General features: G+C 33.6%; 1 protein-coding gene across 1 annotated transcript; it reads left to right on the top strand.

The window, feature by feature from the left end:
• Positions 10,877 to 16,371, top strand: LOC109840946 (dynamin-related protein 5A). Its single transcript, XM_020409777.1, has 8 exons — positions 10,877 to 11,089; positions 12,330 to 12,521; positions 12,610 to 12,816; positions 12,903 to 13,331; positions 13,778 to 14,005; positions 14,087 to 14,282; positions 14,559 to 15,213; positions 15,887 to 16,371. The coding sequence occupies exons 1-8, from the start codon at positions 11,015 to 11,017 to the stop codon at positions 16,071 to 16,073; spliced, it is 2,169 nt and encodes a 722-aa protein (XP_020265366.1). The 5' UTR covers positions 10,877 to 11,014; the 3' UTR covers positions 16,074 to 16,371.

Genomic DNA, 25,337 nt, shown 5'->3' with positions numbered 1-25,337 from the left:
GGCGGTCGATCTCCGGCGAGTCCAACTCGCAATCAATCATCCCAATATCCTTTTTTTTAATAAAAAACCCAATTAGAACACATTTAATCAAATTAAATAACCAAAATATATGATCTAATCAAAGAATCATAATCATGATTATATGAAAAACCTCAATTGATCTCAATCAAAAGATTTTTTTTCCATCGATTAACAGTAAACCGTGAACAATAATTATTGAGTGAACAGTAACCAAACCCTAATTTTGATCTTAATCAAAATTTTAATTTAATCTAATCAAATAATCATAACCCTTGTATAACAAAACCATAGTTTGATCTAATCAAACTTTTAATTTAATCTAATTAATTTTAGCTTAACAAATTAAACCCAATGAATAGTAACCAGATGAATAGTAACACCGCCGATGAACAATAACACCGCTGATGAACAGTAATCTCGGTCGATAGACAATAACTTCGACCAAAATGAACAATAACCCCAATTATCTTAATCAAAATTGTTTGATAATTTTCTCTAATTAAAATGGAAAGACCGAATTCGTAAATCGCTCTGATACCATTTGCTTGATTCGTGACATACAACGCAGCGGAAAAAGCATATCATGACTATTAATCAAAATTAATTAAAATCTAAAATTATACCTGAAACGCTTTCCTACTTTCTACAATAATCTGATCTGAAATCAATCTGAAAAAACTTCCTCAAGAGAAAAAATATCAAATTGAAATCCACTCGTCATCGAAGAGGAGTAATATTGAGAGAGAGGTTTTCAAATTTCTATTTCTTCATATTATCTTCATAAGATTTTTGTCTCTTCATAAGACTATATATGAACTCTATTTATAGGATTAAATTAGTCTTAGATATTTTAATTTTAAACAATTCATAATATTTCAAAACTCTATCCATAATTATTAAAGATAGAATAGATTTGTTCAAAAACTTTATCCATAACAATTAAGGATAAAATTAGATTTGTTCAAAAACTTTATCCATAATAATTAAGGATAGTAATAGATTTGTTCAAAAACTTTATCCATAACAATTAAGGATAGAAATAGATTTGCATTGTATGTATATCTCTTCTAATAACATTAGTGAGACCAATTGAATCTCATATCGAGAACCAATTATTAATCAAATTAATAATTTTAATTTAACAATTAAATCCGTATCCGACCAACTGTTCATAAAAGTTCTTCCATAATATGAGATTAATTATTAATAAATAATATCTTACATTCAGTCATCTCCAGTATCATTTATTTTAGGTAACTCTTTTAAGAAAGATAACTCACCTATTTGCTCATGCCTAAATTACAATTCCCATGAACATAAATAAAAATCATTTTGAAACATCAAAAATTTTTATTTTTATAAAAAAGTAAATTTAAAAAATATTTTCAAAGCCACCTGTCGACTGGAATTTAATAGCTTCATAGAAATTCATAATAAATTAACTCATCATAATGAGATATTGTATATCTAGACATCCATCATTTTCCTAAATGAAATTTAGCAACACAACATTTCAGGTTATGTAGCGTTTGCTAAACAAGCTTAACCATAACATCAAAGTATACTAAATTATCAAATCGACAATAACAATATTATCAAGTTAAAGGGACCATGTAACAATTTGAATTCTTTATTTCTTAGGTGACTCGTCCTAGATAATTCAAATACGATCTATACACATATCATAATGTGTGCTTAAGACATACACTCAGAGAGTCCCCATTTTCGATGGTTGAGACCCACTACCACATCTCATATATCGGTGTCATGTATAATAACATGTTATAAAAAAGTTATCATCTACTAGTTATAGGTTAAGCATAAGTTTAAGAAAGTCCTAAGTTAGATTATATCTCCAAGCAAGTGATCATCATAGTGCATGATCTAACAAAATAACTTCTAATGATATACAACAATTATATAAATAATACTCAAATTATATGCGTAATAATTAAATTTATTAATATTACAATATTATAACATAATTTGTATTGGATGTTCAAAGGTAAATTATTATTACTATTTCAACAATAATTCCACGGTTGATCTATGATATAATCACACGGGTGATCTTGGAGTATGCGAATAAAGGGGGTCAAAACAATGCAAATTTAGTGAATAAAAAGTTGCTATTAACCTAAATCTAACGCAAACCCTGCTCCTAATTCTAAATCGGCATAATTAAATATATTGTTAACTCGCCCGACAGTTTTTTAAGGTTACTTATGCAATTACAATCAACAACCAATTTATCCATGTAAATACACATAATTACAATCAACAATCAATTTATCCATGTAAAAGCGATGATCAAAATCATTAATATTGTGCAAAAAAAAAGTTATCAATCGGTGAGAATCCAATCCAAAAGAAATAATTTCTTTTTCCCCCAAAAAGCGAGAAATAAATTCACAGAGAAAAGAGCGTTGCGAAATCAGTCTAGTTGTTTAAAATCATATCCCAAACTGGATCATGCCACATTTTAATCGCACTTGTTCAGTGAATCATGCTCATTCTTGTAAAGGCTAATATGTAAGTGGCAATCAGAATCATTAATATTATGCAGAAAAGATACCAGCAGTCAAAACCGAACGCAATAGAAATAATTTCTTTTTTCGCAAAATAAAAAGAAACAAATTCACAGGGAAAGGTGCTCAGAAAGAACGTAGCGAAATTGGCATAGCTGTTTAAAATCATATCCCAAAACGGATCATGCCACATTTCTCGCATCATTGCAGCCTTCATTAACAATTACAATAACATTCGTAGCAAAAAAAAAAAACAAGAGAAGCTTATTTCTTTGAAAAAAAGAATTTAACAATCAGCCAGAGAGGAAATTTGCAGCGGCGGAGGTGAGGAGATCGAGTTAATATAGACGAAGGGAACAAGGTAAGCCCTAAAAAGGTTAACATCGGAGTGTAGGCGTCTGATGAGCATTGAACGGTTAGATTAAAGTATCGGGCTTATGGGCCTCCAATATTGTGTAGAGCTTTGTTTAAGTTGGGCTTTTAAAACCATAAACAGGGCCCTATTTGATATTATCATCCGCTAATTACCCGAGTTTCGAATCGCCCATGCGTACATTCTTTCTACAGATAACCATCCGTGTTCTTTCCATTCAATTCCTTCCGTTAATATTAATGAAATATTAGTTATGACGAAAGCTATTGGTGTGAGAGAACTTGACCTTTTTGGATTTTGTAGTTCTGCGTGGTTTTTGTTATGATGTCGTGCATGATGAATGACAGCAAAAGCTTACTTTCCGACAAAAGGGCTTGTTTGGTTGGGCATGTTTTGGCTAGCATTCAATCAATTATCTTATTTTTTTTAGACAAGTTGAAGGCTGATGTGGCCACTGAAATCCTAGGTCGCAAGCTCTGCTCGATTTTCCTCAATGTTGAATTGTTTTAGGGCCTGTTTGTTTCGCAAAAAAACACCGAAAGTGGGGGAAAATAAAGTGAATTTTGATGTTTTCCTCCACGTTCAAAGGTTTGGTTCATCAAAGTTATAACCGAAAGTGGGGAAGAAAATGAGTTGTCACCATATTATTGGTTGATGTGAGTAATTTTTGATGTTTTCCTCCACTTTCCTTGTTTAGGTTCTTTTCTTGTGTTTGGTTCATTCTTAAAAGTAGGGAAAAATAGATGAGATGAGATGAGTTATCATTATATTATTGGATGATGTGACACATACTTAGGAAAATCAATTTCCTTGTTTTTTTTGGAGGAAAGTGATGGAAGAAAATTTTAATGAGATGTGATGAGTTGTCACCATATTATTGGATGATGTGAATAATTTTTAAAGATGATAGAAAATGAAGAAAAGTGGGGGAAAGTGAGTTAGATGAGTTGATTGATGTGACTCATTTCTTGTATTTTGTTTATTTTTAAAAGTATGAAATGAGATGTGATGAGATGAGTTGTCACAATATTATTGGAGGAAAATGGAGAAAGTAAAGGAAAATGGGTTTTGAAAAGTGGGGGAAAGTAAAAAAAGTGAAGGAAAGTAGGTTTTGGATTCTGGGGGAAACGAAACAAACAGCCCCTTAGGGTCCGTTTGGTTGGGCAAAGATGGAAAGAGACTGTAGAGCTGCCAAAAGTGTCAGCTTTTGTCAGCTCTACAGTCCATTTCTCCCTCCATTTTACCCAACCAAACGGGCCCTTATATGGACGTACAGTGTAGCTGTCAGAACTAAGTGGACGGTTCAATTACTCGCTATAGTGCTTTTCAAGGGTTTTACACAAAACAGCCAAACATACCGTGAAGTAATTGGTATTAAGATGTGCGAACGGTCATTGTAATTTTCTTTACTTAATTAATCTTATACATTATGTTAGTGTTACTTGAGATTGAATACTTGCCTTGTTGAGATTGAGTATTCACTTTGAGTTGTCACAATATTGGAGAAATCATATCTGTAATTTTTTTCACTGGCACCATAGGAGTAATCACAGCATCAAAGATCACACTACAGCAAGAACATAAACTATCATTTGTCATACATAATCTCAAAAACAACCATATGTTCAAAATAAGGGCTAAAGGATAAAAAATCATTATAATATATATATAGGTGGTTATGTATTAATTAAGGTGATAGTGTGAAATAGAGCCTAAATTCGGAATGGTACCCTTAAAAAAAGCTCTTCAAATTCGGACCTTTAATGTGATGCATTGTGGCCATGTTGTAGGGATGGCAAAATGAACCCAAAACCAATTGTCCACCCATACCCACCCACCAAATGAACCATCCAAACCCACTCATTTAGTTAAATGGGTCATAAATGGGTGGGTATAGTTTCTATTAAAGATAAATGGGTCATTAATGGGACGGGTTATTACCCACCCATTTGCCCGTTTAGATGGATATTGTTTTAAAAACACCCTCAACGCTTCAACAATTACAAAACTTATTTTTAAAAGATAAAAATGATAGAAAACACTTAAAATGACTAACAACCCCTTAAAATTTTAAGATTTGCAAAAAAAACCCTCAAAGTTTAAAATATTATAAAAACGTCTTCAAAAGTTAAAAATTATAAAAAACTATCAAAATTTTCTAACCTCACAGATGACACATGAAATTCAAAAATTACCAACAGCCCCCTGGAATTTTATAATTTTCAAAAAATACCCTTAAAAATTGTAGAAAATGAGAAAAACACGCTCAAAGTTTAAAATATTGTAAAAACGCCCTCAAAAGTTAAAAATTATAAAAAACTATCAAAATTTTCTAACATCACAGATGACACATGAAATTCAAAAATTACCAACAGCCCCCTGAAATTTTATAATTTGCAAAAAATACCCTTAAAAGTTGTAGAAAATGAGAAAAACACCCTCAACACTTCAAAATTACCAAACAATCTTAGAGTTTTCTAAACTTGCAAATGACATATGAAATCTAAATTTTTTTAATAGTACCCTATAAATTTAAAATTTATAATTAACACCCTCAAAGTTTTAAATTTTTAGAAAAACACCCTCCATAGTTTAGAATTACAAAACCATCCTGAAATTTCAAAACCTACAAATGACACATGAAATCCAAAAATTACTAGCAGCCCCCTGTAAATTTATAATTTACAAAAAACACCCTCAAAATTTAAAAATTACAAAAAACACCCTCAAGAGTTCAAAACTACAAAACAATCTTAGAATTTTCTAAACTTGCAAATAACACATGAAATCTAAAAAAAATCAGTAGTCCCCTATAAATATCAAAATTGCAAATAACACTATCAAACTTTTAAAAATTACAAAAAACAATTTATTCTTACTGATGGTACTTTATTCTTCAGAAAAGTTAAGTAGCTTCATGATTTTAGATGGTTTGGTTGACCATATTGACAAGGTGAATATTCTTGTTAACAAATCTTGATAAGGAAATATTTAAGTGCAATATTAATTAAGATCAATTAAAAAGGCTAGAATTCTATTACAGATATTTAATTAAATATTCTACGTTATTAGGTGATAATATGAATAATAGAATATAGATAATTGATATCATCTTATCTATAGTGTCTCTTACAGTTTTGTTACTTTTTTTTATCAAGTGTTATCTTTATGTGATTAACACCTAGTACAACATTTACCCGTGGTATACGGTTGAAGAGCATTAACAGAGCATGTATTTATCAAGTAGGGGCATTAGCAGACATATTTGTTTGCAGCTCTGGTCTCTCAATTTGAAAATGCAGGTGTATGCCTTAGATTTGCAAAAAATCAGATCATGGATCATAGGTTAATTTCGAGCTCTAATATTGCCAAATAATGTAACCTAATATAATATTGAGGGGTTACTATTAGAAATCGTGAACTGAAATTTACACATTTTCAACATTTTAACGTGAATCAAACTTAGAGGGGTTACTATTAGAAATCGTGAACTGAAATTTACACATTTTCAACATTTTAACGTGAATCAAACTTAGCTAGTGGCAGCTTACCATTGAAATTTACACATTTTCAACATTTTAACGTGAATCAAACTTAGCTAGTGGCAGCTTACCATTTTTTTTCTCTTTTTGGGGAAACCATATACTTTGATTTTGCAGAAAACCCCCTAAAAATTTGTAAAAAATCCCCTGAATGTTTACAGAAAACTCCCTGAAAGTTTACAAAAACCCCCCTAAAAGTTTGCAGAAAACCCCCTAAAGGTTTGCAAAAACCCCCCTAAAGGTTTGCAGAACCCCCCCCTAAAAGTTTGCAGAAAACCCCCTGAAAGTTTGCAGAAAACCCCCTAAAAATTTACAAAAACACCTTGAAGGTTTGCAGAAAACCCCCTAAAAGTTTACCAAAACCTTATGCAAGTTTGCAGAAACCCACTAAAAGTTTACCAAAACCCCTTGCAAGTTTGCAAAAAAACCCCTGAAAATTTACAAGTAGATCCCTGAAACTTACATATATAAAAGTATCATAACTAAATGGATTATTGGGTTACCCATAAACCACCCATTTAGTAAATGGGTGGATGAGAACAACTCATTTAGCAAGTGCAAAATGGGTTATAAATGGTTAAGTGGTCATAAATGTACCCACTCATTTATGACCCAACCAAAACCATCCATTTGCCATCCCTCCTGTTGGGATGCTTAGCATGAGATTTTATTTCCTGCATATTTGCATTTCAACAAAGAAATGAGCAAGTTTTTAATAAAAAGCATCAAAAATTCCCACTCCTCTTTATTGTTGGACTTTACAACGATATCCTATATCACTTGAAATAATATTGTCATACGGACGGTTGACCCCATCATCTTTTATCTTTTGTTTTTCTTAGGGGGTTATTCATCGAGATAATTTAGGGCCAAATGGGATAGTTGTCTTAATGGAGCAATTTTAACTCATTTAGACAATTTGAATTGGACAAAGTGAGATAATTAGAGATAATAAGATAATTTGAAATTGTTATTGGAACAAGTGATGACATGATACCTTATTAAAATATCATAGTTATATAGTTATATGAAGGCTCCCTAAATTATGTCATCTGCTCTTAGAAGGTGTTTGGTTTAAATGTCAAAATCTTAGAATTTGTAATATCATAGAGAATTTTAAATCAATATGGCTTTATACATGCTTTGAGATTTCTAATATTTTGTTTAGTTCAACATTGTTATAGGAATGCAAATCCTAAAATTTGTAATATCTTGTTTGGTTCAAACACAAATTATGAAAAAACAAATTCTTAAAAAGAAAATAAGGTGAATATGCTTATCTTGGTGAGGTTACCTATTCGTCTCGTCCAACTCCACTCCCTCTCTCTCAAACTCCAGCGCCGCCTCATAAGGTGTTATCACCTCCCTCAACGCCGCAGCCGCCGCCGTCGCCGCTCCAGCACCCGTCGTGCCCCTCCTCAACATTTCGGGTCATCCTCCACAGCCTCCTCAACTCCGCCACCACCGCCACATCGGCCACCCTCATCTTGTCGGGTTCAGTTCTTCGTCTAATTTCATGTTTTTTTTGGTTTAATTAGTTGAGTTAGAGAATGAGATCTCGTGTTATGTCCTGTTATCCAACAAAACCCATGACCGCATTGCCTTCAAGGTATTTCTCATTGATTTTCTAGTTAAATTCAATAAATAAATAAATATTAAAAAGAGGGGAAAAGATTGGTTGTTTTGGGGTTTTTTTGGCTTGTTTTAGGTTATGACATCCACCTGGAATTGCACAACGTGGCCCAACAGAGAGATCCTCTTGCCACAATCCACATCCTCCCCAGACTTCAGATTAGTTGCATCAAGACAACAGAGAGATCCTCTTGCCACAATCCACATCCTCCCCAGACTTCAGATTAGTTGCATCAAGATGAAAATGAGTATCAGTGTATTGTGAAGTTATGGATTATTACACTAATGTAATTCCATCTAGGCCTTTTCCTTAATCTGGTGCCTCAGTAGGCACAATGTTATTTAGCTTTCATCTTGCCTTGAACGTAGATGTAATAGCTAAATACTTTTGTATGTATGTAGTAACTGTGTATATGAACTGAAATACTTTTGTAGGGATGTGAACTATAATGAAAATGTGATATAAAATTGATGCACAAATTTATCCTATTAACTATTAAAATACTTATATAAGTCATTAACTATTGAAATACTTTTGTTAGCTTGTTAAGTTACTCTGTTAGATTGTTAAGTTACACAGGTAACGTGTTAATTTTTTTTGGTAGCTTGTTAAGTTGCACAGATAACATGTTAACTTTCACAAGTAGATTGTTAAGTTACACATGTAACATGTTAACTTTTCTTGGTGTAGATTGTTAAGTTACACATGTAACATGTTAACTTTTCTTGGTAGCTTGTTAAGTTACACAGATAACATGTTAAAGCTTCAGGCTTCCTTTCAACGGATAAAGCATCACAAAGAGCTTGCTTTGCCATTTGGATGCCAGTTTGAAGTCTCCACTCCCATTGGCATGAACCTGAATATAATTAACAAGCACCGTAAAATAGTTAACATGAACTTGAATATAACTAACAAGCACCTTAAAATAGTTAACATGAACCTGAATATAGTTAACAAGCACCCTCAAATAGTTAACATGAACCTGAATTAGTTAACAAGCACCGTCAAATAGTTAACATCAACCTGAATATAGTTAACAAGCACCTTAAAATAGTTAATATGAACCTGAATAGAGTTAACAAGCACCTTAAAATAGTTAACATGAACCTGAATATAATTAACAAGCACCTTAAAATAGTTAACATGAACCAAGATTTCCACACATACTCCTTCCGGTAAACTTTCAAAAATGCAGCGTATCGGTCAACTCTCCATTATCTTTCTTTGGCTGAGTGGCATGTACTTCCATGGCGCCCGTTTTTCCAATTATGAAGCATGGCTAAGTGATCCTACTCACATTAGACCCAGTGCCCAAGTAGTTTGGCCAATAGTAGGTCAAGAAATATTGAATGGTGATGTGGGTGGCGATTTCCGAGGAATACAAATAACCTCCGAGTTTTTTCAGCTTTGGCGAGCATCTGGAATAACTAGTGAATTACAATTCTATTGTACCGTAATTGGTGCATTGGTCTTTGCATTGTTAATGCTTTTTGCAGGTTGGTTCCATTATCACAAAGCCGCCCCAAATAGGAACTAGCCAATCCATGTGTATACCATGAAGTTACAAAAGTTATACCTGTGAACCAGCCCCCTAAAGCGAAATAAGCACAAGGAAATCTGAATATAGTTAACAAGCACCTTAAAATAGTTAACAAGCACCTGAATATAGTTAACATGAACCTGAATATAGTTAACAAGCACCTTAAAATAGTTAACATGAACCTGAATAGAGTTAACAAGCACCTTAAAATAGTTAACATGAACCTGAATATAGTTAACAAGCACCCTCAAATAGTTAACATGAACCTAAATATAGTTAACAAGCACTGTAAAATAGTTAACATGAACCCGTGTTGCTGTAATAATGCTACATTAATTTATTGTAGCATGAAATGTGAATCTTGGATCCTCCAGTTTGTGTTACAGTAACAATGTTATAGGAATTTATTGTAGCATTACTGTATATATGAATAGCGAATATTAGATCATCTCATTATTAATGCTAGAACAAATTTTCTTGAAACAAACACCAAATATGAAGTAAAAAAAACTCATTTTTTAATCCCAAAAACTTATAATGCGCACCAAATATAAAAAATTTGCTTGAACCAAACACTCTCTTAAAGTGGGATATCATCGCCCCATCGTCCCAATGTGAAAAAAGGGACAAATTTGACATGGGGGCAAAAGATTGGTGCGTGGGAGGGACAATGACCCCCAGAGAGCGCAATTATCCCACTATTGCTCCAAACACCGAAATTTACCCCATTACCCCTCACACGTCCCAGTAATAACCCCCTCTCAATCTTTGATCAGGCCTGCTACTGTAGTGGATTGGGCTTTCCCGTGTTATCATGGCCTTCATTTTCTTGAGGAGTCCAACTTTATAAACGCCGACTAGTTTCAAACACTTGTTTGGTGGGCCAAGATTAGCTGCCCAGTTACTTCGCAGTTCGCCCTTCACTCGCCGGCCTACCCTAAAATTTCAAAATCTCCACAAAAGTTCACCGGCTATTACCGGTTCCTCCCTTCCCTTATCCGGGCACTTTTTTCCCTTTCTTTTTATTTTTTTTGCCCCCCCATCTCCCTCCTTTCTTCCCCTTTTCAAATTTCCAAATCTTTCTCTCTCTAATGGCATCAACCCACGCTCTCAACACCACCACCCCCATCAAAACCCCAACACTCAACGCAAAAAACGTAGCAGCCCCCGCCGCCCTATGCCGACTCCGCCGCCACCACTGCAGTTCAATTTCTCGGCTTCGAGCCGCCTACCCAATCGCCTCCAGGCTGCTGCCGTTGCTTTCCGGCAGGAGAAGCTCCGATACCGGAGATCGTCGCCCTCGGCGGCCAATCCGATGGCAAGAGCTCTCTCCTTGAGGCTCTCTTAGGGTTTCGGTTCAATGTTCGCGAGGTCGAGATGGGAACCCGACGCCCTCTCGTTCTTCAAATGGTCCATGATCCTACGGCCCTCGAGCCCCGGTGTCGGTTCCAGGTGAGGTTCTTGTTAGGGTTTTGCCAATCGAGGGTTTTGGGTTCTGTTCCTTGGTTAAAGGTTGCAATTTGATCGGTTGTGCTCTAAATCTTGGGGTTCTAGGTGTTGCCTCTGAGGATTGTAATTTGATTAGTTGGTTCCAGGTCGGATTCTTAGGGTGTTGTCAGTTAGACTTCTGTTTTCTTGATGAAACAATTATGACTTGATCGACTGTGATAGTTTTGTTGATTAAAAATTGTAATTTGACGCGCCGCGCTCTAAAATTTAGGGCCTTTGGTAGTGCCTCTATAACCAGGTGTTCTTGTGTTAATGCTGCATGCTGTTCTGACATCAGGTTCAGTTTTACATTTTTGGGGGTTTTGCCAATTGGGTTCTGTTCCCTATTTGAAAGATTATAGAATTTGATTAGATGATTATGAAAATATAGCGGCTTGTTGCTTAGCTACATTAAATATAGGTTTGATTTCATTATTTATGTAGGTTTCTTGTTCTGGTTATGGGTTTCCCACATCGCATCTCGTTGGCATACCATGAAATTTATGGCTTTTTAGGTTGATTTTAATTTCAGGTCTTACTTTTGTAGGATTTGTCGTGGGATATTTCTGTTTGTTAGGGTTTATATATACAGCTCTTTTTGAGTTCTGATTAGGTTAAGGTTGAGGATTTTCCTATTGAATTCGTTGTTTTCCTTTAGGCGCCCTGATGATAAATAGATCTATTATATTAGTGCTAATGTAGTGCGATATAAACTGTTCTACTCAGTGATATGGAATTTACTAGTATATTGTTTACAATGGTGTTTTATTTTCTTGAACTTACATAGTTTCGTCTGATCTTTCTCATTTGTTTCGAGCTCTGTTCTATATTACCATCTATTCTCCACCAACAGATAAAATAATTACATGTTTACTCAATTACTTATCTATCTCTAGTTAACAAATGAAAGCAATTCTTGCGTCATTTTCTATTACTTTTAATCCGTGGCCTTAAAATTTAGCATATTTTATAATTTGCAATGTTTATTTATGCTTGTGGAGATTTTAGACCAACACAAGGGCAGTTTTAGTTTTCTTTATGAGCTCTCTCCATTCAATTATAATTGACCATCTCCTGCTCCTATCTTTGGCGTTAACCTTTGCTAGTCAAGTTGTCATTGTCATCAAAATATTTCTCTCTAGTTCTTATCTTAAAGATGAAAATTGCTTTTTTGTTCAGTTAAACACATAGGATTGATTTTCAGGAGGAAGATTCGGAAGAATATGGAAGTCCAATGGTGCTGGCGTCTGCAATTGCTGATCTTATAAGATCCCGGACAGAGGCACACCTAAGAAAGGTCCAAGCTGCGGTCTCAGCAAAACCAATCGTGATGAGAGCAGAATATGCTCACTGTCCCAATCTCACAATCATTGACACCCCCGGTTTTGTTCTTAAGGTGCCCTACATCATTTATACATGTACCCAAAATATAAATTTCTTAAGGCATTCTATTATTTTCTTGTTTCATGCTTTTTCTTTTTCAGGCAAAGAAGGGTGAACCAGAGAGTACACCTGAGGAAATTTTATCAATGGTGAAGTCGCTAGCTAGTCCTCCACATCGAGTTCTCTTGTTCCTCCAACAAAGTAGTGTAGAATGGTGCTCTTCACTCTGGTTAGATGCTATTCGTGAGATTGATCCCACTTTCAAGAGGACAATTATCGTCATTTCCAAGTTTGATAACCGGCTGAAGGTAACAACTAGGATTCCCAGATGTCTTTCTGTGAACAAATTTGTTGTTGCTCTCTTTTCTTAACAGTAACTGATTGGTTCCTGCAGGAGTTTACTGAAAAGTGGGAAGTGGATAGTTATCTTAGTGCGAGTGGTTATCTTGGAGACAACATACATCCGTACTTTGTAGCTCTGCCAAAAGATAGAGGCACAGTGTCTAATGAGGAATTTCGAAGGCAGATTTCTCAAGTGGACAGTGATGTGCTGCGTCATCTTCGTGAAAATATCAAGGGAGGATTTGCTGAAGAGAAGTTTGGTTCTTTTATCGGTTTCAATTGTCTCAGACAGTACTTGGAATCAGAGCTTCAGAAAAGGTACAAAGAGGCAGCTCCAGCAACACTTGCCTTGCTAGATCAGCGTTGCGGTGAAGTCTCCAGTGAGTTGGCTCGGATGGAATCAAAGATACAGGCCACTTCTGATGTTTCTCATCTTCGAAGATCTGCCATTCTATATACTGCTTCTATTTGCAGTCATGTGGTACTGTTTTTTCTTCACTTTTCTCTTTGGTTTTAGACTGTTTCACAGAAACCATCTTTAAATTAGGGTGATGATATGAAAGCCATATTTAAAGTTCGATTAGCCTCGAAACCAACTTTGAAGTGGTTCAGGTAGCAATCAACCATTTTGACCTTTAAATGTCGAATATGCTTCTGGCTGAGAAGAAGGAATTGAAGGCTGAGCTTACTGAGATAGGCAATAAGATTGGGTTGATGGAAGACTAAAACAGAAGTTGGGAACGTGAGTGAAGTGGTTGATTGCTACCAGGTCTTTTTATTAATAATGAACATCAAAGGTGTTTTAATATTGCCACCCCATTTTACCTATAAAGGGTGGTTTTCGTGAAAAGACCCCTGTTTTTATTGCTATTGCTAATAAATAAAACTAATTGATCTCGTTATAATTTCCTTTTGTTATTATTAAAGGAAGCTTTGATTGATGGGTCGGCAGATCCTGCTCCTGAACAATGGGGCAGAACTACTGATGAAGAACGGTCAGAAAGCAATATAGGGAGCTGGCCCGGTGTAACAGTTGCTGTGAAGCCACCAAACTATTCCCTTAAGCTTTACGGCGGAGCTGCATTTGAGAGAGTAATGCATGAATTTCGCTGTGCTGCATATTCAATTGAATGCCCACAAGTCTCAAGGGAAAAGGTAATTATTCTATTACAAAGGCCAGAGAAAAACTTTTCCAATTTTTTGAAGGTTGCCTCAGTTATGATTTTTTGAAGCCAGGTTGCGAATATTCTACTTGCGCATGCTTGTAGAGGCGGAGGTAGGGGAATATCGGAGGCTGCTGCTGAGATAGCACGTGCAGCTGCACGGTCATGGATTGCTCCTCTGCTCGATACTGCCATTGAGCGGCTTTCTTTTGTTTTGAAAAGTCTGTTTGATCTGGCTATGGAGCGAAACCGCAGCCATGACTCAGATTGTAAGTGACTTGTTGCACTAATGTTTCAACTTGCTTTAGTTGTTTACTTGCATTCACTAGCTCATTGCTCCGCATTTCCATTTTAAGTGCCACAAGGTCCATATTGAATCCTATCATAATGATAACCTGTGCTTATATTCACCTGGGATGACTTCTCGGAGTTTGGATGACATTATTTCATAGTGCATAACAATATGAAGGTTCTGTCTTTTTCTTTCTGGGTTTTATCTAATGGCCAAAACTGTTTGTTAAGCATGCGTTCTGCATCTGTTGTAGATCGGAGGAAAAATGGAGACATGGATGGATACATTGGTTTTCATGCTGCTATAAGGGGCTCCTATAATAACTTTATTCGTGACCTCTCCAAGCAGTGCAAGGAACTGGTTCGTCATCACCTTGATTCAGTGACAAGTCCCTATTCGCAAGTTTGCTATGAATATGATCTTGTCGGTTTTGCTAGAGGCAGTCAGCTTCCAACCACCAAGTTTTCTCTTGATCTATCAGAATGTGGAACGTTCCAAGATCAAAACCTAGACACTGATCAGGAGAATATACCCCCAAAAGATCAGCAACAAACAACACCTGGAAAAGGAACTGAGCACAGAGAAGCTCTCAGAGAAAGCCAATTGACAGTTCCCGAGACGCCATCCCCTGATCAACCAAGTGACCTTAGTTTTGGGGTTAAGAAAAAAGAAAATGGCGTAGACATGGGAGCAAGAAAACGGCATTCAAGAGTCTTAACCAATGGAAGAAACTCTACCCAAAACCAAAATGGAGGTCTTCTATTTCGTGCAAGTGAATTGGGGACGAGACCAGTGTCATCGTACTCAGATATATGCTCGTTAGCTGCTCAACATTTTGCAAGGATTCGAGAAGTTTTGATTGAGAGAAATGTTCCTTCCGCCTTGAACTCTGGATTCCTAACTCCATGGTAAGCCTTTCTAAATAAGCCTTACACGCGCTTTATTATCTATAAATCTTTGGTCCGGCGCCTTCTTTGTTTTCTCTCGAAGTATGAAAATGAAAATGTGTGTACAAGCATCATCCTTTCAGACTTCTCTTACACTGTTGGGAACATGCCCTCTTTGTTTCTTCCACGAGTAAAAATTAACATAAAGACCCCCTGCAGTATTTGCTGTCTTCAAGTCACGTGCTTTTTGTAGATGAACCCCCTAGGTTAATTTTTTTTTTGGCTCCTTGACCCTGTGTGATTTTAATGCAGATATTGTCCGTGGGAGAAAATATTGAGTCCATATGAGGGTAAAAGAGGAAAAAATTTTAACCCAGGGATCTATTTGCAATAATGAAACTACATGGGTAGTAAGTTCGAAAAATACAATAAAATATTTTTTGGCTCCTGGGTGATTTTTATGCATATATTGTCCTTGGGTGAAATTATTGAGTCAAAAAATTTAATCCAGGGGCCTATATGCAACAACGAAAGTACAGGGGTAGTAAGTTCAAAACAACAATACTATAGGGGGTCTATGTGCAATTAACCCAAAAATTGATGAGATGCAATTAATACTATACTAAAGTTCAGTTTTGGCATATGTTTGATTTTTGTTCTAATATGAAATTTTTTATTTATTTGCACGATATAGCCGAGAGAGACTGGTTGTTGCACTTGCATTAGATCTTTTTGCGGTGAATGATGAAAAATTCATGGATATGTTTGTTGCACCCGGGGCAATCGATATCCTTCATAGCGAGCGTCAGTCCCTCCAGAAGCGTCAAAAGATTTTGCAATCTTGTCTGAATGAATTCAAAAACATAGCTCGGGCACTTTGAAGTAGATTGCAGCGAAATGACTTAAAGAGTTCAGTGGATATTGCGATCTCATATTTTCGGTAAGCAGAGCAATTTATAAAAGAAAGCGCGCCCTTCGCTGTTTCTGCCTGTAATGTCCTTTGTGTTCATTTTAATCCTGAGAAGGTATATTCTCATTTATTGCTGTCAGTCTCATCCTTGGAGACTGTTCAACCTTCTTGTAACAATTCTGATGTATGTGCTTCATACATTTTCTTCCATCAAGTCGGATGCATTCAATCATTCCCTTTATCTTAATAAATCATGAATATTTCACATTGTTTTGTTGTTTGGCCTTTGATAGGAATGGGGCATAATAGTTCCCCAAGGAATCATTGGCCTCTAATTCTCTCCTTTTTGTTTTTTCTGTTGATCAGGATATAAGCATGATAAAAAGCGATTCGAGTCGTTGATTGCTAATCATCCAGATCGTCTAGATGCTAAGCTAGTTATTTATCATTGCGATGCCTGTTTTGTTTTACTCGCTATCTAAATTTACTAACATTAGAAATTGAGTTGTTCAATTTTTACAATATTTAGAAACATTCTTGTATCTTCTGAATTTTCTAGCTTTATGAATATATATGAACATATAAAAGAATACTGTAAACAGGATATTTTCTTCACTATTTAATTTGTAAAAACTGCCAGTTTCATACTTTGATTTTTCAGCATTATTGCTTCTTTACCTGTATTGTTTATTCACCGGTACTCTTTGATCATTGTAGCAAGAATAAGATGATTTTTTAAAAAAAAAAACCGTCCGCTGTGAGGATTATCATTATCCTAAGATGGTCATAGCTATTGTTTGCAAGCATTGACATGAAACTTACATTTGAGAAAGTATACAAACGCTAAACAGGGAAAACAGTTGGCAGAGAAAAAACTCATTTTATCATTCGATGTTGCCTCAAATAGGATTGATTAGCAAATGATGATTCTTAAAGCCGAATACAAGTAATCAGCCAATATTTCTCAGTACATCACATTATTTATGTATGATCATACGCAAAGTACTCAGTTAAGGCAATATGATACAATTACAGTTGACCACTTTGTATTGGCATTAAGTGTTGCGTTTTGACTGAATTTATTTAGCTTTCAAGATAAATTTGGGATGCGGATTTGTGATGTTTGTTTATCTTTTAGAGAAAAAATTGGATTTAGGAAGGAATCACTTGGCTTTGGAAATTTATTGCTAAACTAAGCAAATGGGAGGATGAGTGAGGACTGAGGACTGAGGAGGGTAAAGAAAAGGAATTTGCTTTAACATCTAAATTTCTAGAAGGATGCCTCAAAGTCCTACCTTTGGATTCGCCAATTTGTCTTAACGATATGCAACAGGAGCATAGGTTTAACTCTAATAATTCTCAAAGTCTCTGCTTTTAGTTTCAATTCCTTTTTTGTCCCTTTTTTTTTTTGTAATCTGGTGGGGTGTCCTGGAATCTAATAGATTAGCTGACTTGCAAAGCAAATATAATTTATTCTGTTTAGAAGAATAATGCTGCTTGGATATCTGATGAACCTGATGCTTGTCATTCATCTTGACATTTTATCAGAAAATATCTTCTAGGTTGGCTATTTGCAGGTACTCAATCGAATTTAGATGATGAGAAAGTGAACTCTACAATATACAATTAATAAACAGTCAAAAAAGAAAAAACTTATGGTATCTTGCCTGAAATGCAAATGGTCCATGATGAGTTAAAGACAAGTTAATTGTCCCCTATTTTTTGGAGGTAATAGGAAAATAATGAATATGTTGTAAAACAAATTGGACCTGTTTATGTCTATATATAAGAATTTCATATTGAATGTTATAGAAAATTTCTCCTAGGCCATGTTATATTTGATAAATGTGAGAATTGTGTGAACTTCAGGCTTGTACTCTTTGTGAATTGAGGCGAACTTATGCTTGTCATCTTGCGTTTTTTTTTTATCAGAAGAATTCTTCTAGGAATGGTGTTGCTTGCTGGCGTTGATATGAACTTCGGTGCTGAATTATTTGAAAAATAAAAAACCCAAAATAGGTAAATAAAAATAGATGAAGGAACTTACTGTGCCATAGGATTTTGCCCCATTTTTCCAGCAATTTTTTGAGTTTTTCGTTGCTTAGATGGCATAGGTAAACAATGAAGAAGCCAATATACAAAATTGGACTAGCTTATACTTTGTACAAGGTTATCAAATTGATTTTATTTAGTAGGGTTTGGATAGAAATTTGAGGTCTAGATTAGTTACAACGCTTTGACTTACTATAACAAAGAAAAATAACGCGTGCAAACAGATTCTTAGGCTCTGTCCCAATCCAGGTTTTTGTAAAAGCCTAGTCACTTAGTTTTGAAGATAAACTTCGCATCAAGGTGAGACTGATTCATGTCCTCTCATTATTTCCTTAGGGGGGTTTATTCACTGGGATATTTGGGGGGACAATGAGATAATTTTGGGATTCTATTTCATAATGTTATTCATTGGGACATAGGAACAATGCTATTACATTTTTGTGTTATTGGTTTTTTAAAACACCAGTGAGACAATTTCATCACTCGGGATAAAATTACCCCACTCATATACAAAATTTTTATCTCAATAGTAAAAATTTATCCTATCCTCCATATTGGAACAATTTTGTTCCACTTTGAAGGCAATATATTGAGATAATTTTCAAACCTTTTTGTATTACTTAACTAATACATGCTAATTATATTATAAATATATGATGATATATAAAATATAAAGTAACAATATATTCAATATATTATATTATATTATATTATCATGTAATAAAATAAAACATTATTATAGTTTAATTTATATGTATGATTTATTTTATGATATTTATTATATATTATTATGCAATATCACATACTACATTATATAATAGTACAACATATTTATTATAATATTATATAATATTTTAATAACATATATTATTATAAAATATATTATATTAATTGTAGTTGATATTTTATTGTAGCAATTATATTATAGTGTATTATATTAAACCAATAATATAATATAATATAATATAATATAACATATTAAAATTAATAAATATGTTAGTATATTACATTTAATTATAAAATATAATATAATATGAATCATGTTATGTGATTATATTATATTATATTAATATAATAAATATATTATTGTACTATAATATAATACATTTTAGATATTTTTTATATTTCATAGTAATTATTATATAATATTATACTATATTTTAATTACTATATAGTATTTTAAATAATATTATATTGAATAAAAATATTATAATATTTTATGCAGTAAATTTTAACCTATGACTCTGTTCTAATATATTAAATTAGATATTATATTAAATACATTGTTTATATATTATATCAATTATTATATATATGACATACTATTATAATATAATATAATAATTTAATAAAATATAATAATATAATGATATATATATTATACATATACATGATACCTTTTAATATATATTATTAATTATATGTAATATATATATATATATATATATATATATAATATATATATATTATATATATATATATATATAATATATATAGATATATATATATTTTAATTATATTTTAAAAATATTACATTGAATAAGTAAAATAATTATAATATTGAACTATAAAAATATTATAATATTTTACTTTATTCAATGTAAAATTTTTAAAATATATATTATAATTAAAATTATATATATATATATATATTTATATATATATATATATATATATTATATATATATATATATATATATATATATATATATATATATATATATATATATATATATATATATATATATAATATATAATATATATATGGAAAAGTGAATCTAAGGTGACCCCTAGGCTCCCACCTAAGGACACGGGCCTAAAATCACATCATTCCCTAATATTTTTTTACGATCCGCTCCGTTGAACTTGATCTAACACGTTCTTAACCTAAACACACCAATTTTGGATGAACCGAACCGCGTCGTGTTTTGACCCTACACCACTCGCAGCGCAATTTTAACGGTTTCGAATGAATAGAACTTTTTGGACGACTCAACGAATGGTCAAAACACACGGGTTCACCCCAAAATTGATGTGTTTGAGTTTAAGAACGTGTTAGATCAAGTTCAACGGGCGGATCGTAAAAAAAAATTAAAGAATGATGTGATTTTAGACCGCAGTCCTTAGGTGGGAGCCTAGGGTGTCACTTAAGATTCACTTTTCCCATATATATATATATATATATATATAATATATATATATATATTATATATATATATATATATAATATATAATATTTACATGATAAATTAAAATAATATATATTAAAAGGTATCATGTTATAGTATAATAATTATATTATATCATAATATTTTATTAATTTTATTAATTATTATATTATATTATAATAGTATGGTATATATAAATAACTGATATAATATATAAAATATATATTTAATATAATATCTAATCTAATATATTAGAATTGAGTCATAGGTTAAAATTATCGCATAAATATTATAATATTTTTATTCAATATAATTATTTATAATACTATATTAGTAATTAAATATAGTATAATATTATAGATAATTACTATAAAATATAAAAAATATCTAAAATGTATTGTATTATATGATAATAATATATTATTATAATATATTAAATTAAATAATGTATTATTAAAGTATTATATTAAATATAATATGCATATATTATATCAATTATTATATTATGTAGCATACTAATATAATGTAATATAATATAATAATTAATAATATTAATTAGTAATTATAGTATAACCTTTTATATTTTTGTATAAATAGAATAATGTAGTATATTAAATATTATGTTATTAAAATATTATATTAAATATATTGATCTTATATTATATTAATTAGTATATAGTATAGCATGATAAAATAATATAATATAATGTAATATAATAATTAATTAGTAATTATAGTACAACATATTATATTTTAATTTAAAGTAAAATAATGTTTATATTACAATAATATACTAAATAATAAACTAAACCAATTGGATAAGTTAATTTAGACGCAATTAATAGATAAAATTATATTTTAATAAGGTGCCACATCAATATGTTTTAGTTTAAAGTAAAATAATATTTATATTATAATAATATACTAAACCAATTGGATAAGTTAATTTAGACGTAATTAATAGATAAAATTATATTTTAATAAGGTACCACATCATCAATTATCCCATATGAATTGTCAAATCAAATGCTCAGATTGTCTGAGGGGCTGTTTGGATGCCTTAGGAAACTAGAGTATTTATGACACAAAATAGAAAGTGGTTATTCACCTCACCACTTTCCATTCGAGTATTTACATTATTTGATTAGGAATCTTTGTGAATCCTAAAATAATAATATTACATTATTTGGATAGTATAATGCTAGAGTATTTATGACACAAAATGGAAAGTGATTATCCACCTCACCACTTTCTATAAAGTTTTGACTTTTTTATTATTTTTTTGGACACATTTATGACATTGTGTCAGCTTTCCAACAAAATCACTCATAATTTTGTTGATTTTGCTTTTGGTGACACCTCATCAAAAGGTGTAAGCTTTTCATGTAAAAGAGAATTTAAACAAACAATGTAAAGTGATGAAAGCTGACATTGAGACCCATTTTTTTACACGTTCCATCCTTTTACATGGTAAAAACATACAACCAAATAGCCACTCATTATCCCACTTATCCCACTTTACCCCACTCAAAATATCCCAAAGGGATAAAATTGTTCCATTAGAACAATTTTTCCACTTGACCCCAATTTGTCCCAACCAATAACCCCCCGTAGGAAATTATCCCCAGATTATTAGCGTTGTTGACATTCTTAGGAGAGATCTGATGCTAGAAATGCAGGACTCGTTTTTTTTTTTCATATGCATTTATTTACTTTTCCTACGGTTAATTTCTATATTTAAAAGGAACATTATACCTTTCAAGTTTTAGTATTAATGGTTCATTTGCAACTATTTTTATGAGCTAACAACATTGTAATACCCGTGCATTGCACAGGTAACAACTAGTTAAAAATGAATGTTCATAGGTCACTCGGCATTACAAAAACACATGCTTTCATTTCCTGATGCAAGCGCATTATATATGAAAGTGTACGTAATTTATGAGATGTAGGGCTCTATCAGAAAGCTACAAATTTTTTAACAAGATTGTAGTTAAGAAATTGAACAAGAGACTCTTTTGCTAGAATATGTCAATTAGAAATTCTGATAGAAAGCTCTCATCCAAATTTATGAAAAAAATCTGAGTGAAATGAAATAAGAAGTTTTTAATTTGTTATTTTATAAATTTTTAGGTTGCAAGATCTCTTATAATTTGGTTTGGACATTTTAGGGGTCTTGGTGTTGGATTTTCAATTGGAGGATTTTATTGTTGTTAGATAATTAAGGATTACAAGCTGATAATTTGTGGATAATTTGTGGCTTTTGGTGAAATGAAATACAAAAGTTTTAATCTTTTATAGTGTCGATTACGTGAGAAAACACCCACTTTTCTCTCCTTGCACACCAAAGACTGATTCTGTAATTCAGGAACTTTTTTTTGGTATTTGTGCTTGATGATCAATTGTCCAAAATTCCTAACATTATGTTGGCAATTTTTTAGTTGGATAGATCAAAGTTTGGATGAGAAATACTAAGAAAATTCTTATTGGAGTTTGATATTGATTAATTACGTAAAGAGTGATTAACATGCTCATTGTTTGATTAAATTTCTCATAGAACTGATGTGTATCTTGGGGTTTGGGTTTGTTGTGTATGTTTGTTTGTTTGGTCATAGAACAGGCTTGAAATCATGATATTGAACAATGTGACATGACTTTTTCTGCATCAAAGACATTTTAAATCCCAAGTCTAATATCATATTGTAAATAAGAACTGAACAAAATAATTAATCAAGCATGACATAAATAATTATGATAATTTTCCTAAAAGACTTTGATCAATTGCCTTTAATGTTGGTATCTGCTTTAATATGACGCTTGTATTTTAGATGCATGGTGATCTCGACGAAGAGACTATAATTAATATGTATTCGGGTACTACACTATCTGTTTTAGTTATGGTTATGACATTCCTGAGAAGAATGCAAAGTAGACGTAGATCTATACGTGCAGGTCCTAGTGAAGAGAAAATAAAGCAATATGAAAATAGAAAACAACATATAGACCGGATATATAATGGATTTAGTGATAGTTGTGTCAACTATGTTAGAATGCACAATGGTGCTTTTATGAAGCTTACAGAAATCATGAGGATGAATGATTTATTGCGAGACTCAAGAAATGTTACAGTGGAGGAGCAACTTGATATGCCATTGAATATTTTGGGGCATAAAACTAAAAATCGAAGAATCAGGTCACATTTTATTAGATTTGGCGAGGCTGTGAGTAGATATTTCAACAAAGTGTTAGAGGCAATTGTTAGGATATGTGAAGCCTAACTATCAGACATGCCCTATGCTTCAGAAGAGAGGAGGAACAAAGTTGGAACAGAAGGAACATGATCGACGACGACGAAGTTCAAGCAAAACGACAAAGGAGACAGTTTTCTGCATCGCGGTCGACCGACAATGGCGCGGCGGTCGACCGACGTCGTGCACAGCTGGGTGCACAGGCCAGGAGCTCATCGCGGTCGACCGAGCATGGCGCTGCGGTCGACCGGCAAAAGTCCAGAGAGCAAGCCCAGACTGCGGACAGCATCACGGTCGACCGCACATGGCGCTGCGGTCGACCGCCCAAAGTCCAGAGAGCTCGATCAGGAATAGGATTCGTCGCGGTCGACCGCACGTGGTGCGGCGGTCGACCGGAGTCGGGTTTTGGCCCAGTTTCGAATTTTAACCTGTTTTGATCTGTTTCCTGTTTTAGCTGTTAAACCCTTAAGTCTATAAAAGGGTTGATTAGGGCATGATGTATTAAGACGAAAATTAGTGAATTTTTCTCCTGCGGCGGCCGTGGACGTAGTTTCTCACATTGAGAAGCGAACCACGTAAATCTTGTGTGTTTGAGATTGTTTGATTTTCTCTCTTCTCTCCTAAATCTCTATTTCCAAATCGCATCAGGGGGGTGGTAAATCCCCAACAAGTGGTATCAGAGCGACCAGGTTCGGCACGAGCGATTTGAGGTCAGAGACATGGGATCTGAGAAGGAAACATCCAAGATTGAGAAGTTTGATGGAACAAACTTCGGGTTCTGGAAGATGCAGATGGATGACTACCTCTATCAGAAGGATTTATACCTACCATTGGGAGAGAAGCCGACGGATATGAAGGATGCGGATTGGAAGCTATTGGATCGAAAGGCCCTTGGAGCGATCAGGTTGACCTTGTCTAAATCAGTAGCGTTCAACATCAAGAATCAGAATACGACGGCGGATCTCATGGCGGCGTTGTCCAGTATGTATGAGCAGCCCTCTGCGGCGAATAAGGTACATCTCATTAAAAAGTTGTTTAATTTGAGGATGTCCGAGAGCCAGAAATTCAAGGAACACCTGAACGAGTTTAACGAGATCACGGATCAACTAAACTCGGTCAATATTCAGTTTGACGATGAAATCCAAGCCCTCTTGATACTTGGTCAATTGCCCGACAGTTGGAAGGGTACCGTTATCTCGATCAGCGGATCATGTGGCAAATCAAAACTGAAGTTTTCAGAGGTGGTGGATATGATTATGACTGAGGAGATTAGAAGGCAAGAGGAAGGGATTTCTAATTCAGGGTCGGCGTTGAATCTTGAGAGCAGAGGAAGAAACAGAAACAGAAACAGAGGAAATAGCCGTGGAAGACCTAACTCGAGGAACGGAAGGTCAAAGTCCAGGAACCGCAAGGGTAAGAAGGAGATCGATTGCTGGAATTGTGGCAAGTTTGGCCACTATGAGAATCAGTGCCGAGAACCCAAGAAGGATAAGGAAAACAAGACTGAAGCGAACGTGGCCTCAGGAGAATCAGATGATGCCCTAATCTGTTCGTTGGAGAGCAAAACTGAATCGTGGGTGCTGGATTCAGGAGCTTCGTTTCATGCTACCTCAAATAGAGATTTATTTGAGAACTACATTTCAGGAAACCTAGGAAAAGTCTATCTTGGTGACGATCAGCCCTGTGATATTGTTGGCAAAGGAGTCGTGCAGATCAAGCTCAATGGGTCTATATGGAAGCTGAGCGATGTAAGACATGTTCCTAGCT

Source organism: Asparagus officinalis, chromosome 5 (assembly GCF_001876935.1).
Source record: "Asparagus officinalis chromosome 5, Aspof.V1, whole genome shotgun sequence".
Classification (NCBI taxonomy): Eukaryota; Viridiplantae; Streptophyta; class Magnoliopsida; order Asparagales; family Asparagaceae; genus Asparagus; species Asparagus officinalis.
Note: the sequence above shows the minus strand (reverse complement) of the source record. Positions and strands in the feature narration are given on the sequence as shown.

Excerpts from the sequence above, each read along its gene's own strand:
- LOC109840946 (XM_020409777.1), top strand. The coding sequence starts at position 11,015 with ATGGGAACCCGACGCCCTCTCGTTCTTCAAATGGTCCATGATCCTACG. Across the intron at positions 14,283-14,558 it reads CCGCAGCCATGACTCAGATT|ATCGGAGGAAAAATGGAGAC; the intron begins GTAAGTGACTTG and ends CATCTGTTGTAG. Across the intron at positions 15,214-15,886 it reads TCTGGATTCCTAACTCCATG|CCGAGAGAGACTGGTTGTTG; the intron begins GTAAGCCTTTCT and ends TGCACGATATAG.